The sequence below is a fragment of the Hippocampus comes genome, unplaced genomic scaffold (genome assembly GCF_001891065.2).
Source record: "Hippocampus comes isolate QL1 unplaced genomic scaffold, H_comes_QL1_v1.1 scaffold153, whole genome shotgun sequence".
Taxonomy (NCBI): Eukaryota; Metazoa; Chordata; class Actinopteri; order Syngnathiformes; family Syngnathidae; genus Hippocampus; species Hippocampus comes.
In genome coordinates this window covers 331,828-341,931 of record NW_017805991.1, presented here as the reverse complement: position 1 = coordinate 341,931, position 10,104 = coordinate 331,828, and the positions used below count along the sequence as shown (strand labels likewise).

At 41.5% G+C, this 10,104-nt stretch overlaps 2 protein-coding genes across 5 annotated transcripts; both read right to left on the bottom strand.

Moving 5' to 3' along the window:
• Positions 1-455: 455 nt before the first annotated feature.
• Positions 456-4,380, bottom strand: LOC109528987 (boLa class II histocompatibility antigen, DQB*0101 beta chain-like). 3 transcript variants are annotated; one of them, XM_019892104.1, is made up of 5 exons: positions 3,884-4,374; positions 3,331-3,588; positions 2,695-2,979; positions 2,309-2,419; positions 456-666 (listed from the first exon to the last, which is right to left on the bottom strand). In XM_019892104.1, the coding sequence occupies exons 1-5, from the start codon at positions 3,930-3,932 to the stop codon at positions 575-577; spliced, it is 795 nt and encodes a 264-aa protein (XP_019747663.1). In that variant the 5' UTR covers positions 3,933-4,374; the 3' UTR covers positions 456-574. The 3 variants fall into 3 exon arrangements, with proteins under 3 accessions (XP_019747663.1, XP_019747664.1, XP_019747665.1); XM_019892105.1 differs by lacking the exon at positions 3,331-3,588 and having other exon boundaries at positions 3,884-4,380; XM_019892106.1 differs by lacking the exons at positions 3,331-3,588; positions 3,884-4,374 and adding an exon at positions 3,044-3,320.
• A 1,816-nt stretch (positions 4,381-6,196) lies between these two features.
• Positions 6,197-9,175, bottom strand: LOC109528986 (rano class II histocompatibility antigen, A beta chain-like). 2 transcript variants are annotated; one of them, XM_019892102.1, is made up of 5 exons: positions 8,671-9,160; positions 8,115-8,372; positions 7,479-7,763; positions 7,092-7,202; positions 6,197-6,407 (listed from the first exon to the last, which is right to left on the bottom strand). In XM_019892102.1, exons 1-5 carry the CDS (start codon positions 8,717-8,719, stop codon positions 6,316-6,318), a joined length of 795 nt encoding a protein of 264 aa, XP_019747661.1. In that variant the 5' UTR covers positions 8,720-9,160; the 3' UTR covers positions 6,197-6,315. The 2 variants fall into 2 exon arrangements, with proteins under 2 accessions (XP_019747661.1, XP_019747662.1); XM_019892103.1 differs by lacking the exon at positions 7,092-7,202 and having other exon boundaries at positions 8,671-9,175.
• Positions 9,176-10,104: the final 929 nt, after the last annotated feature.

Genomic DNA, 10,104 nt, shown 5'->3' with positions numbered 1-10,104 from the left:
AAAGGTAAGGTAGAAGTGAACATTCTCGGTAGAATACGCAACAGAAACATCAAGTCCAATCATGCGAAACCAAAGATCAAGATCGATAAAAAGGAATGATGAAAATACAAAGTTCTATGACAAAATAACAATGACGACGAAAGCTGTAAAGAGGTCTAGAAGACAACACTTGAAGGACAACAGCGAGCAAAATCAATAATGCGACAAGTGACTGGGCAGTTTGGCAAGGCTTAAATACATGGCAGGCTTGATTGATAAATGCGGAACAGGTGGGCCTGCTGGAGGGAAACGCCCTGCACTCCAGCTAGGGATGACAACAAAGCAAACAGACAAACATGACAGTAAAGTGCCTTTGAATACTTTTTAAAGCGCTACACAAATAAAATGTTTGATGATGATGATTATTATGATTATTAATAAACATGATTAAACATCAAAAACAACAATTCCAGCCGTTTTGACTGCGTGAATGAACTCATGGATTTTATTGGATTTGAATAGAACATTATAAGGCACAGAACAGAGAAATAAAATTGAAAAAAAAAACATATTTAGCACGATTAGTTTATTTTATTTACTCTTGGTGGTATATTTGAGTCTCAGCCTCCTCTCTCTCCCCTGACTGGACGTCCCTTCTGTCACCACTTGTTGACGCTCTCACTCGCCCTGGAAAGAAAAAATAGAAAATATCACACAGCTTCAGCTGGTGTGTAAGATCACCAAAAGATTTTTGTTGAAAATGTGAAAAACATGACTGTTTTGTTAAATTGCCATAATTAATTTGTCATGATTCTGTTTGAGGGAGGGGTACTGTCATGATTTGGTTTGGGACCAACAGGTGGCACTGTAGGGCTTCCCCTGCAGCTGCACACCTGTTGGTCGTTATGTAATTATTAGTGCTTTAAAAGGACTCCCAGCCCGATCAGGCGACCACTCATTGTTGCGTCATTGTTTGTGTTTGTGTGTTGCTTGATTGCTACTGTCATGTTTGTTTTCGGTCATGGTTAGTTTTTGCTTCTGTCATGGTTTTGTTTGCTACTTTGGATTTTGTTTCCTCAGTGTTTAAATACAATCTGTCAAGTTCACCCTGCTCCTCCCTCGTCCCTGCCTTTTGGGGTCCACCACCACCCTGTATCGTGACAGAATGACCCGACCTCCTGGAGCCCACAGGTATAAAGGACTGGTTCCAATTCCACCATGTACCTGGCGGAGGACATCTGCGGCTGACACCCTTTTCCCCTTCAGGCAGTGCTGGTCTTGTGGCTGTCCCATGTTCCCCCTTCAGGCAGCGCTGGTCTTGCGGCTGTCCCATGTTTTCGTCTCGTCAAGCCGCGTCTATGGTGGGCCGAGCCCCGTCCACGTCGAGCCAAGGCTCGTCACGTGTCTGTTCGAGCTGAGTCACATTCACGTCGACGACGAGCCATGCCACGTCCATGCCAGGCCCAGCCCCTGTTCACATCCGGCTGTCCCATGTCCCCCGTTACGTCGAGCTCCGTCCACGTCAGGCCAAGCCCAGCCAAAGGGTTGCCGTCGCTTCTTGTTCGTGTTCCCTGGTGAGGCGAAGGTCGCCGTCGCTTCTTGTTCCTTTTCTCCGGCGAGGCGAAGATCGCTGTTGCTTTTGTTCCTGTTCTCCGGCGAGGCAAGGGTTGCTGTCGCTTTTAGTTCCCGTTCCCCGGCGAGGCAAGCTTTTGATCAACTTTGGGAGGTCTGGGATCTGTCCCTTGAGGGAGGGGTACTGTCATGATTCGGTTTGGGACCAACAGGTGGCACTGTAGGGCTCCCCTGCAGCTGCACACCTGTTGGTCATTATGTAATTAGTATAAAAGGACTCCCGGCCGACCACTCATGGTCGAGTCATTGTGCTTGTTTGTTTGTTGCTGTTCGTTTCATTGTTTGCTTGTTGCTTGCAACTGTCATGTTTGTTTCTGTCCTGGTTCTGTTGGTTCTGTTCCTGTTAGTTTTTTCTTTTTTTTGCCACAGTCATGGTTTTGTTTTGGTACTTTGGATTCCTTGTGTTCTTGGAACTTTGTTTAGGATTTAGTTTTCTGTGTTTTAATACAATTGGTCAGGTACACCCTGCTCCTCCCTCCTGCCTGCTTTTTGGGGTCCACCACCTCGCAAACGTGACATAATTGATTCAAGTGGTCTCATATAAGATTGCAATTTTATATTGGTTTCCAGTAAATCCAAAAGAAAATAATGAAAATGTTACTGCCCGGTAGCAACAAGAAATAAAAATTCTGGTCCCTTGACCCAAGTCAGTCTAAAGTACCATTTTTTTTCATCTTAATTTACATCAATCACTTACCAGGCACATTACTTCTGTAGTAAATCAGGCCAGCAGATGAAGAGACCACACCCACAATCAGACCCAGTGTTCCTAATATGATCTTATTCCTCACAAACTCTGGCATGGCCTCTGAAAATGCCAACATAACGTTACGTTATTGTATAATGAAATGGTGAAAAGAGAGAGACTTGCTTTTAAACTTTACTCTGTCAATATTCAACTCACCTGGAACACCTCTCTAACCAGCCATCTGATTGGCTGAGACATATCTGTAATAGGTTACATTAACCTTTACATGACAGCCAACTATTTTTTTTTTTCTTTTCAGAATTGTCCAGTTCAACGGCATTCGGCTTGTGTTAATATTAGCAATCACACCTGACATGACATATCTATCTACATACCCCAGTCATAAATCCTCGCCTTCTCGAGGCTGGGGTGCTCCACCATGCAGCTGATTTTGTCCCAGTGCGTTGGCGTGTACTCCAAGTACGAGTGCCTCTGATAGAGCCAATTGCCACTGGGTAGGGACTCGGTGGACGTCACCTCAGACGTAACCTTCTCGCCGTTCTTGAGCCACGTCACCAAGATGTCCTTTGGATAGAAATTGTACACGCTGCAGACGAGGGTCGCTGGATGCTCGCTGTCCGCCGGCGCCTTGGTTAATCGCAGTCGAACCTTCGGCTCAACTGCGAAATTGTGAAAACCACAAGTGACAACGAAATAATGGTAAACTACTGAACTGAGACGTATCGGTACACATGGAGGTGAGAGGAAGTGAAACTATGTTAGTCTCCCCTTTGCAGCTTCCACTCAGAAGACCACAAGATCTGACTGTGAAGTCAAAAGTCACTTGAACCTGAGAGAGGGCATTGTTATCACACGATCACGGTTGGTGTTCACCCCAAATGTTTTTGATGGGGTTCTTTCATGCCAAACTCATCTCAACCTTGATGGATCTTATTTTGCTGATTGATGGATGATTGATTGCTATGACCCAGTGCTTCTTATCATATAATCTAAAGGTTAAAACAGATCACCTTTCTTTGTTGAAGTGCTATAGGCACGCGTGATCCATCTCTTGCAATGTTGTAGATGTTTTTTTTGGTCTTTCAAAAAAACGTCTCTGTTGAGAATGTCTGCAATTGCCCTTCCTGTCTTTGTGTAGCCAATAATCTTTCCTCCGCTGCTGTTGTATTGGAGATAAAGCATCTTGTTATAGTAGATTTTTTCAGTTAAAAGTGCATCATCACTGGACATCCCCTGGCATTGGAACTGCCCATAGCCAAATTGAGCATCTGTAACATAAAAAGAAAACAATGTGTACCTTAAAAACAAATAAAGGTGTATACTGTATTACCCCTGCGGTTGGCTGCTAACCAGTTCAGTACCCTGCCTATTACCCCCCACCCAAAAAAAAGCAAGAAAATAAATAAAAACACATTTATGTATTCCCCATGGACTTCCAGTTATATATGTCATTGTTTATTCTTAGAGTTAATGTTTAAAAAGGCTCAACAGTGCTGGAGCAATACTGTGGCCGCTGTAGTTCCGCACAAACAATATTCTGTAGTATATTTAAAATGCACTCACCTGCATGGAAGAACACCAGGCAAAGACACAGTGATGAGAGGGTATGCATGGCGGTGTTGGAGCTACACGTACCACAATTGACTCTGAACCATATATACCTTGGACGTTTGTAAACCGAAAGTGAAGCCGCAACAGTGGGAGTCGCTTTGAATTTTGAGGCGTGTCAATTCAGTAATGCCAGTGAAAGAAATCCCACCGTGCAGTCTAGAAATTAATTACAAAATTCAGAAAATATATGGCTTCAATATGCAAGATTGCCACACGTTTTGCAAGTTTCTGGCCAGAAATACCCAATTTCTTCTGGAAATTGCTGTCATCCGTAAAGAATAGCTGTCTAATTACGCACATGAAAGTTATTTCAAGTTTGATAGTTGTCGTGCGCTGCGATTAAGTATTTATCCTTTATACACACACACACACAAAGACGATTGGGGTGTACAACGTATTTATATTAAATTGGAATTAGGATTATGGGAGTAGAGTTGTGACAGCCGTGGTGGCGGTGGGCGGCTCGCAAGGCTCAAATTATTGGCTACACCTTCGCGTCCCAGGTTTTTTCAGCTCTGCGCTGCGCCTTAAAAGACCGCAATTATCCTTTCTCGCCTGTAGATGGCAACGTTTTCCAATGTTTTGCATGGGTAAAGCCGCTGTTTTTCTCATGTTCCACGCCAGGGGTTTCAAACTCATTTTATGCGAGGACCCCTGGAGATTGTGTGTCTCCAACGCATGCACTACTGTTTTCCACTAAAAAGGTCTTCAAGTATTCAAAAGACGTATAACAAATATATTCTTCTCATTCTTGATTAAAAACAGTTCAGAGAATTCACATTTTTTAAGTACGTGGGCAAGGTTGGTGACACCGGTTCTCTTTTCTCATCTCCCTCGGCATGACTAGTTGAGTAATGACATCTGCTTCATTGAGCACCGCATTCAAGATATGTCGGGGGGCTCCTGTGCTCAATAAAAAAACATTCTGTCTCCTGTTTGTCTTGAATTGGCTGTTCTCGCGCACTCGGGCTGCTCGATATTGGAAAAACATTCCGTATGTGATTGCACAGTATTGAATATAGCGATATCAATGTTACTGCAATATTTGACATGTACCTAATGAAATGTCATTTTTATTATTTCATGAAATATTTTTTTCATGTGCCAAAATAGAGGTTTCAAGAAAAATCCGATTGGCAAAAACTGTAATGTATTAAATTGAAAGAGTCCAACATTTACGTTAATGCACTCACCCGCACGGAAAAAAACAGGCAAAGACAAATGATGACGGTCTATGCAGGATGTCAAAAAGAGAACTGATATAAAAGCAAATCTACTGCCACAGTAGTTGAAAAGTGACACTTGGAGGCGTGGCATTTCAGCCGTGAATTCATACGGTTCATATTCTGAAGTTCGTTTACGGTAAATGTATCGTACCATGCGAGTGAAAAAAATTCCACCAAACCAGTTGTACCAGTTTAATCTTCTGAAAGTTTAAAGGGGTATCTCTGATAAACAAATGTGTAAAAGGTGTTGGTAGCCAGGGATTGAAACATATGTTTCGCAAAAAATAACACAGCCCCTAAAAAAAAAAAAAAAAAAATTATAACTTTCAGAAAAATTCTCCCTCCAGAAATAGTACATATTTCTTTACCTTGTGTAATTGAAAAAAAAAATCAAGTTTGACATCAAAGATAATTTGACTTGCAAATGTCAGGTTCAAAATCAAACCAAATAATGTTTTGGATTCCAGAAATTCAGGCTCAGACAAAGTACGATAACAAAACTATTACAGAAAAGCGCACCGACTAAGTACAAACTATGTCACAAGGAGCCAGGAAAAAAATATGCATTAACAAAAAATGCTTGCAAAGGTAAGGTAGAAGTGAACAGAACACCGAGAATACGCAACGGAAATATCAAGTCCAATCATGCGAAACCAAAGATCAAGATCGATAAAAAGGAATGATGAAAATACAAAGTTCTATGACAAAATAACAGTGACTACGAAAGCTGTGAAGAGGTCTAGAAGACAACACTTGAAGGACAACAGCGAGCAAGATCAATAATCCGACAAGTGACTGGGCAGTTTGGCAAGGCTTAAATACATGGCAGGCTTGATTGATAAATGCGGAACAGGTGGGCCTGCTGGAGGGAAACGCCCTGCACTCCAGCTAGGGATGACAACAAAGCAAACAGACAAACATGACAGTAAAGTGCCTTTGAATACTTTTTAAAGCGCTACACAAATAAAATGTTTGATGATGATGATTATTATGATTATTAATAAACATGATTAAACATCAAAAACAACAATTCCAGCCGTTTTGACTGCGTGAATGAACTCATGGATTTTATTGGATTTGAATAGAACATTATAAGGCACAGAACAGAGAATTAAAATTGAAAAAAAAAACATATTTAGCACGATTAGATTATTTTATTTACTCTTGGTGGTATATTTGAGTCTCAGCCTCCTCTCTCTCCCCTGACTGGACGTCCCTTCTGTCACCACTTGTTGACGCTCTCACTCGCCCTGGAAAGAAAAAATAGAAAATATCACACAGCTTCAGCTGGTGTGTAAGATCACCAAAAGATTTTTGTTGAAAATGTGAAAAACATGACTGTTTTGTTAAATTGCCATAATTAATTTGTCATGATTCTGTTTGAGGGAGGGGTACTGTCATGATTTGGTTTGGGACCAACAGGTGGCACTGTAGGGCTCCCCCTGCAGCTGCACACCTGTTGGTCGTTATGTAATTATTAGTATAAAAGGACTCCCGGCTGACCACTCATGATTGAGTCATTGTGCTTGTTTGTTGCTGTTTCATTGTTTGCTTGTTACTTGCAACTGTCCTGGTTCTGTTCCTGTTAGTTTTTTCTTTTTTTTGCCACAGTCATGGTTTTGTTTTGGTACTTTGGATTCCTTGTGTTCTTGGAACTTTGTTTCGTATTTAGTTTTCTGTGTTTTAATACAATTGGTCAAGTACACCCTGCTCCTGCCTGCTTTTTGGGGTCCACCACCACCTTGCAAACGTGACATAATTGATGCAAGTGGTCTCACATACGATTGCAATTTTATATTGGTTTCTGGGAAATCCAAAAGAAAATAATGAAAATGTTACTGCCCGGTAGCAACAAGAAATAAAAATTCTGGTCCCTTGACCCAAGCAGTCTAAAGTACCATTTTTTTTCATCTTAATTTACATCAATCACTTACCAGGCACATTACTTCTGTAGTAAATCAGGCCAGCAGATGAAGAGACCACACCCACAATCAGACCCAGTGTTCCTAATATGATCTTATTCCTCACAAACTCTGGCATGGCCTCTGAAAATGCCAACATAACGTTACGTTATTGTATAATGAAATGGTGAAAACAAAGAGAGAGACTTGCTTTTAAACTTTACTCTGTCAATATTCAACTCACCTGGAACACCTCTCTAACCAGCCATCTGATTGGCTGAGACATATCTAATAGGTTAGATTCACCTTTACACGACAGCCAACTTTTTTTTTTTCAGAGTTGTCCACTTCAGTGGCATTTGGCTCGTGTTAATATAATTAGTACTCACACCTGACGTGACATATCATCTATCTACATACCCCAGTCATAAATCCTCGGCTTCTCGAGGCTGGGGTGCTCCACCACGCAGCTGATTTTGTCCCAGTGCGTTGGCGTGTACTCCAAGTACGAGTGCCTCTGATAGAGCCAATTGCCACTGGGTAGGGACTCGGTGGACGTCACCTCAGACGTAACCTTCTCGCCGTTCTTGAGCCACGTCACCAAGATCTCCTTTGGATAGAAATTGTACACACTGCAGACAAGGGTCGCTGGATGCTCGCTGTCCGCCGGCGCCTTGGTTAATCGCAGTCGAACCTTCGGCTCAACTGCGAAATTGTGAAAACCACAAGTGACAACGAAATAATGGTAAACTACTGAACTGAGACGTATCGGTACACATGGAGGTGAGAGGAAGTGAAACTATGTTAGTCTCCCCTTTGCAGCTTCCACTCAGAAGACCACGTGATGTGACTGTGAAATCAAAAGTCACTTGAACCTGAGAGAGGGCATTGTTATCACACGATCACGGTTGGTGTTCACCCCAAATGTTTTTGATGGGGTTCTTTCATGCCAAACTCATCTCAACCTTGATGGATCTTATTTTGCTGATTGATGGATGATTGATTGCTATGACCCAGTGCTTCTTATCATATAATCTCAAGGTTAAAACAGATCACCTTTCTTTGTTAAAGTGCTATAGGCACCCGTGATCCATCTCTTGCAATGTTGTAGATGGTTTTTTTGGTCTTTCAAAAAAACGTCTCTGTTGAGAATGTCTGCAATTGCCCTTCCTGTCTTTGTGTAGCCAATAATCTTTCCTCCGCTGCTGTTGTATTGGAGATAAAGCATCTTGTTATAGTAGATTTTTTCAGTTAAAAGTGCATCATCACTGGACATCCCCTGGCATTGGAACTGCCCATAGCCAAATTGAGCATCTGTAACATAAAAAGAAAACAATGTGTGCCTTAAAAACAAATAGATAAATAAAGGTGTATACTGTATTACCCCTGCGGGTGGCTGCTAACCAGTTCAGTACCCTGCCTCTTACCCCCACCCAAAAAAAGCAAGAAAATAAATAACACATTTATGTATTCCTCATGGACTTCCAGTTAGATATGTCATTGTTTATTCTTAGAGTTAATGTTTAAAAAGGCTCAACAGTGCTGGAGCAATACTGTGGCCGCTGTAGTTCCGCACAAACAATATTCTGTAGTATATTTAAAATGCACTCACCTGCATGGAAGAACACCAGGCAAAGACACAGTGATGAGAGGGTATGCATGGCGGTGTTGGAGCTACACGTACCACAATTGACTCTGAACCATATATACCTTGGACGTTTGTAAACCGAAAGTGAAGCCGCAACAGTGGGAGTCGCTTTGAATTTTGAGGCGTGTCAATTCAGTAATGCCAGTGAAAGAAATCCCACCGTGCAGTCTAGAAATTAATTACAAAATTCAGAAAATATATGGCTTCAATATGCAAGATTGCCACACGTTTTGCAAGTTTCTGGCCAGAAATACCCAATTTCTTCTGGAAATTGCTGTCATCCGTAAAGAATAGCTGTCTAATTACGCACATGAAAGTTATTTCAAGTTTGATAGTTGTCGTGCGCTGCGATTAAGTATTTATCCTTTATACACACACACACACAAAGACGATTGGGGTGTACAACGTATTTATATTAAATTGGAATTAGGATTATGGGAGTAGAGTTGTGACAGCCGTGGTGGCGGTGGGCGGCTCGCAAGGCTCAAATTATTGGCTACACCTTCGCGTCCCAGGTTTTTTCAGCTCTGCGCTGCGCCTTAAAAGACCGCAATTATCCTTTCTCGCCTGTAGATGGCAACGTTTTCCAATGTTTTGCATGGGTAAAGCCGCTGTTTTTCTCATGTTCCACGCCAGGGGTTTCAAACTCATTTTATGCGAGGACCCCTGGAGATTGTGTGTCTCCAACGCATGCACTACTGTTTTCCACTAAAAAGGTCTTCAAGTATTCAAAAGACGTATAACAAATATATTCTTCTCATTCTTGATTAAAAACAGTTCAGAGAATTCACATTTTTTAAGTACGTGGGCAAGGTTGGTGACACCGGTTCTCTTTTCTCATCTCCCTCGGCATGACTAGTTGAGTAATGACATCTGCTTCATTGAGCACCGCATTCAAGATATGTCGGGGGGCTCCTGTGCTCAATAAAAAAACATTCTGTCTCCTGTTTGTCTTGAATTGGCTGTTCTCGCGCACTCGGGCTGCTCGATATTGGAAAAACATTCCGTATGTGATTGCACAGTATTGAATATAGCGATATCAATGTTACTGCAATATTTGACATGTACCTAATGAAATGTCATTTTTATTATTTAATGAAATATTTTTTTTCATGTGCCAAAATAGACATTTCAAGAAAAATCCGATTGGCAAAAACTGTAATGTATTAAATTGAAAGAGTCCAACATTTACGTTTTCAACGCCTATACAGTTTTACATTCACTTCGGATGATATCAATGAATTTGATGGGCTTCAATTGCCACAAAAACAAAATGGCGTTCAAATTTTCCACACGTATCAGACCGTACACTACACCTACTCTAAATTGAGAACTTTTCTGAAAAATAATATTGGTAAAAATATGACTAAATAAAGTTCAAAGTGTCCAGGATTGGTG

Excerpts from the sequence above, each read along its gene's own strand:
- LOC109528987 (XM_019892104.1), bottom strand. The coding sequence starts at position 3,932 with ATGCATACCCTCTCATCACTGTGTCTTTGCCTGGTGTTCTTCCATGCA. Across the intron at positions 3,589-3,883 it reads CCTGGTGTTCTTCCATGCAG|ATGCTCAATTTGGCTATGGG; the intron begins GTGAGTGCATTT and ends TTTATGTTACAG. Across the intron at positions 2,980-3,330 it reads TAGCACTTCAACAAAGAAAG|TTGAGCCGAAGGTTCGACTG; the intron begins GTGATCTGTTTT and ends ACAATTTCGCAG.
- LOC109528986 (XM_019892102.1), bottom strand. The coding sequence starts at position 8,719 with ATGCATACCCTCTCATCACTGTGTCTTTGCCTGGTGTTCTTCCATGCA. Across the intron at positions 7,764-8,114 it reads TAGCACTTTAACAAAGAAAG|TTGAGCCGAAGGTTCGACTG; the intron begins GTGATCTGTTTT and ends ACAATTTCGCAG. Across the intron at positions 6,408-7,091 it reads CTACAGAAGTAATGTGCCTG|GGCGAGTGAGAGCGTCAACA; the intron begins GTAAGTGATTGA and ends TTTTCTTTCCAG.